Source organism: Acinonyx jubatus, chromosome X (assembly GCF_027475565.1).
Source record: "Acinonyx jubatus isolate Ajub_Pintada_27869175 chromosome X, VMU_Ajub_asm_v1.0, whole genome shotgun sequence".
Lineage (NCBI taxonomy): Eukaryota > Metazoa > Chordata > Mammalia > Carnivora > Felidae > Acinonyx > Acinonyx jubatus.
Window position 1 is genome coordinate 20,011,349 of NC_069389.1, and position 5,084 is coordinate 20,016,432.

At 58.1% G+C, this 5,084-nt stretch overlaps 1 protein-coding gene across 1 annotated transcript; it reads right to left on the bottom strand.

Annotated features, from left to right (window-relative positions):
- Positions 1 to 404: 404 nt before the first annotated feature.
- LOC113597740 (transcription factor SPT20 homolog) lies at positions 405 to 4,844 on the bottom strand. The gene has a single exon (XM_053202180.1). It carries the CDS (start codon positions 4,586 to 4,588, stop codon positions 1,844 to 1,846), a length of 2,745 nt encoding a protein of 914 aa, XP_053058155.1. The 5' UTR covers positions 4,589 to 4,844; the 3' UTR covers positions 405 to 1,843.
- Between the last annotated feature and the right edge of the window lie 240 nt (positions 4,845 to 5,084).

A 5,084-nucleotide genomic window follows, 5' to 3' on the forward strand; every position in this document is an offset into this window, starting at 1 on the left:
TGGCAAGCATCTAGAACAGGAAAGTCCACAGACCAGAAAGCAGATTGGTGTTTCCGGGGCGGGGGGGGGGGGGGGCGGGGAGGACGGGACCCCGTGCTTAGTGGCTACAGAGATTTCTCTGGGGTGATGAAAACGTCTTGGAAATAGAAGAGGTGGTCGCACAGCAACGTAAAGGCGCTCAATGCCACGCGGCCGTAACTTTAAAATGGTTCCTTGTCGCTTCTGTGAATTACACCTCGATAAAAAGAAAGGCGAAAGAGAACGAACTTTGGGGATCTGCTGAGCCCCACTGACACAAGACAGAAGGAACAGACACGAGGGAGCAGGGGCTGCCGAACAAGTGATGATCACCGGGAGGGGACAGGCAGGAATGGGTGGGGGGCCGGGGGGGTGGATTCCACCTCAGAAGTGACCAAGGTAGCAAACGCTTGAAAAGCAAACAAACAAAACTCATTTTCAAATGTTTAGCTGTTCAATCTCTGCAAATAACCTGGAGTTCTAAAACAAGCAAATGATTTGATAGGGAGAAAGCAAAGACCTCCCACAAGTGCCTTTTCAGGCCCAGTGATTGTACCTGGAGGAGAAGGGCTGAGCTCAGCCTGTGGACCGCCCCCAACACGGGTGCCCCTGAGCCACTCTGCACGTTGGGAGGGCTCCCACATCCTCCATGTGAGCCTGACAAGCATCATCTTTTGGTAGTTTTCACAGTTTCTTTCAAAACTAATTCGTAAGGATTGCATTTAATACGCTGCACGCGAACCTTTTTGACACACACCAAACGACGTTCTTCCGAAAGGTGTTTCTCCTATTTAACAGGTCACTTCAGGGGCGCCCGGGTGGCTCAGTTGGTTAAGCACCCGACTTCGGCTCAGGTCATGACCTCACAGTTTGGGAGTTCAAGCCCCGCCGTCGGGCTTTGTGCTGAACTCTCAGGGCCTGGAGCCTGCTTCGGATTCTGTGTCTCCCTCTCTCTCGGACTCTCCCCCAACTCGTGCATTCTCTCTCTCTCAAAAATAGATAAACATTAATAGGTCAGTTCAGTACCGATTATGTGCAGTGACACCATTACATTTTTTTTTTTTAACGTTCGCTCATTTTTTGAGAGAGAGACAGAGAGACGGGGGGGGGGGGGCGGGGGGAGAGCATGAGCAGCGGAGGGGCAGAGACAGAGGGAGACACAGAATCTGAAGCAGGCTCCAGGCTCCGAGCTCTCAGCACAGAGCCCAACGCGGGGCTCGAACTCACAAATCGCGAGATCATGACCTGAGCTGAAGCCAGACCCTTAACCGACCGAGCCACCCAGGCGCCCCATAAAAACCTATGGCCTTCCCGTCCACGCTACAACGCGTCAGGGGTGAGCCTTGACGGTGACGACGTTACGCTAAGTGAAGTAAGCCAGTCACAGAAGGACACCTCCTGTTCCACGAGTGCACTTTATCCGAAGGCTCTAAAGCAGTCACACTCGCGGACACAGAAAATGATACCGTGCATGCCTGGGCTGGGGGACAGGGAAATGGGGAGCTGGTGCTTGACGGGGACAAGAGCGTCGCTTCTGCAGGATGAAAGCAATTCTAGAGACGCGCTGCGCAGCAGTGTGAATATACTGAGCACTACTGAACTGGGCACTTCGATCACTTTAAGCAAAACGATCCCAGTTTCTTAAATCACTGCCTTGTTTCTGTGCAAAACTCACGAGGTTGCGCTTCTGTACAGTTCGTACATCTAAAGGTAAGATGCTGACACGTTAAAAGAGCAAAAATCAAAAAACCCCAAACGAAGGAAAACCTCGGAGTTCACTTGGGCCGACGCTCTGGTGTTTTTAAAGAGAGGAAATGAGTGAGACTCAGGATCTGGGAGGGGAAGGCGGGCCTCTGTTCTTTTTACCTTCGGACTGGCTTGCGGCCCGCTGGCCCCAAGAAGGCTGAGCCGTCTGGGTGGCTACAGTTGTCACGGCCACCGGGTGCTGCAAGATTCTATGCTGTTGCGCCTGCTGCTGTGGCCACGGCTGCGAGGCAGGGGACAGCTGCAGCGTGTGCCGAGGGCCGCTCGGCCGGGCTCTTCCCTGGTTCTCTGCAGCACAGCCAAGCAGAGACAACACAGCTGCCTGGGGCTGCAGCAAACTCCCCTGTCCCTGTCCCTGTCTCTGTCCCCGTCCCTGTCCCCGGCCCCGTCCCTGTCCCAGGAGGTTCAGGACAACGGCCTGCTGAGCAGGTGAGGCCGTCTCTGGAGGGGCTGGGCCTCGGGCACCGGGACCCCGTGGCACTGGCTGCCAAGGACCAGAAGCGGAGGCTTGCTGAAGTTGTTCTTGTGGAATCAACTGATAGAGCCGCTGCTCTGGCTGCTGCTGGGCGTTCAAAGGGAGCGAACCTTGCGGAAGCTCCAGCAGAGTCACCGGCTTGAGGCCTGAAGCATTTTTTAAAAAAAACTGAACGCGGACTGGAGACGCAGCCTGTGCTGCAGTGCGCACTGCATTTGGTGGCCGAGCTCCCGAGGGCAGGCTGCCGGGCTGGATTCCCGCAGGATCTGTGGCCCCAGCGGTAGAGCCCTGCCCGGGCCTGGAACCCCTCGCCAAAGCCTGGGCTCCACAGACCGGGCCCGCCAGCTGGATGATGTTGGGGCCAGGGGAGCGGGCCGTGACCTGGGTGGCCAGGCTTCTTTGTGATGAGCCGGTAGTGGGTAGGGTGGCCGCGGGAAACATGCTAACTTGAGTCACCTGTTTCGCAAAGGGTTTCTGGGAGCTGGCCGTGACCGGGGGGGCCAGGGTTGTCTGTGATGAGCCGGCGGTGGACAGTGTGGCTGCAGGAAGCATGCTAACTCGAATCACTCTCACAGGGGATTGCTGGGAGTTGGCCGTGACCGGGGGGGCCAGGGTTGTCTGTGATGAGCCGGCGGTGGACAGTGTGGCTGCAGGAAGCGTGCTACCTCGAGTCGCTCCCGCAGAGGACTGCTGGGAGTTGGCCGTGACCAGGGGGGCCAGGGTTCCTTGTGGCGAGCTGCTGCTGGACAGGGCGGCTGCGGGAAACATGCTCACTCGATTCACGTCCACAGACGAATTCTGGGAAAGACTCGGGGGCTGAGGAGCAGGAGCGGGAGCGGGAGCAGGAGCAGGAGCTGGAGATTTAAAGAAGCCTCTTGCCTCCACTGGGGTGAAACTGTTGCCCGACCGAGTCCCTCCTGAGCTCCAGGAAGGTCTGAAGCGTAGAGGTGGATGGCTGACTCCCTTCCCCAGGACTGAAGACCAAACCGACACCGTCTCAGGCTGTGCTGTTTCTTTCCCGGGAGGCGGCTGGCTGAGGCTGGCTGGGCCACTGGAGCCGTGTGACGCGGTGGCGGGACACTTGGCCTTGCGCTGGACCAAGACAGCTGACCGAATGGCTTCCGTCCCAGCATCCGTCTTTGAGCCAGGCCGGACACTGTCTGGATGGTCGTCTGTGGAGGAGTGCGGAGGAGACCCCTGTCCCTCACGTCTGGCTTCTTTGCAGGGCCTTCTTCTTCCACACAAAGGTGGGTCATTCGGCGGCTGCACGGAAGTCAGCTGCGCTGTCTGAGACTCACCGCCAGCTTCATAGCCCAATACGGAATCACCTTCTACCTTGTGGGCTGGCCAGGCCGTTGGTGGCGAGCCATCGTATCTGGCGGATTTCTTCCCCCTGGCGTATTTCTGCACGTCCACTCCGGAAGGTACGGCCAAGTCACAGGGTCTCTGTTTCCACATATCGACGCAGTTCCCCGCTTTAGAAATTTTGAGGTCGTGCTGCGGACCCGCTTGCCTTTCTCTGCTTTTCTTGCAAGAGGCCCATACTCTCAGCTCAGCAGGAGGTGGACGATGAGACAGCTCCTGCTGCCGGTTCAGGGAGGGTGCAGAATACCTCTTGAAGCTCCTTTTCATGGGGCCAGTGTTCATCTTTTGCTTGTTATAGAGCAGCCTGTTTGCAGTGCAGGCTACTGATACAGAAGGATCAAGACACAGCGGTTCGGCCGTGGCTAAGATCAGCTGGCTCTCCAGCAAAAGCCTGTCTTCCTGGGTCCAGGTCTGGTCATCGCTGGTCATGGACTGCACGTCGCAGGCTAACGTCTGCATCGTTGGCCGCAGGAGAACGTGCCTGCTCGCGTAGCCGGGAGGTTCCCGACTGCACTGCCGGTAGTCCCGTACCTGGGCTATGACACACCCAGAGTGAAAAAAGTTAACCTGAGATTTTTCCAGGAGATCCACCAGAGCAGGAGGCAATTGTTCAGCATCCAAGTATTCGAGCAACTCCCCTTCTTCGTAAGGCAGTCGAATGGTCTCCGAATAGGATCCATTTTCGCCCTCGAGCATCAGCGAATATCCCTCCTTTCCTGGGTATAGGTTGACCACTAAGCACGGCAACGACTCTCTCCTCAGGAGCTTCTCCAACAAGTTCACGTTGCTTCTTAATTCCTCCGTAGCCTCAGGCTCTTTCCCGCATTCTTCCACATATAGGTCATAAAGTTTTTCATCCAGAGATGCGCCCCCACTCGCTGAGCCTTTCCTTTTAGGAGGCCTCTGCTGGGCACTGGCAATGACATACTCCGCACGGTCCAGAGCTCGTTCTAAAGCCTGCTGCATCGTGGCACAACAGGGGCCCTAAAGAGAAGGGCAAGCGCAAGTGCAAGCGCCTTGAAGAGCCGGGTGAAGGTCCCGTCTTTCACGTGGAGGTAGAGGTAGAGTCTTGCAGACGCCGCCACTCCACAGTGCAGCCACCAGCCTAACTTCCAAATGGACGGCAAGAAACGCGCGCCGGGAAAGCACCGCACGACATACCTGCGATCTGGGCATCCAAAGCCAACAACACGTGTCGGAGCCGCCACCGCGCGGCTCTGGAGCGGCCGGCCGCGGGCTGGGCCGGAAGTGGATGTGAGCCCCCCGCCCTCCCCCCCCCCCCCGCTCTCCCCCCGCCCCCCAGCTCCCCCCTCCCTCCCGGAGCAGCCGACAATCCGCTCCTGCGCATGCGCGCTCCCTGCAGGCCGCAGGCGTCAGGCCTCAAGCCTCATCCTATTGTCGCCTGCGCCTCCGGGCCACGAGGCCCCGCAGCCCGCACTTCCGCTGCCGCCGCAGGGCCGAC

Coding starts and splice junctions, on each gene's coding strand:
- LOC113597740 (XM_053202180.1), bottom strand. CDS start 4,588: ATGCAGCAGGCTTTAGAACGAGCTCTGGACCGTGCGGAGTATGTCATT.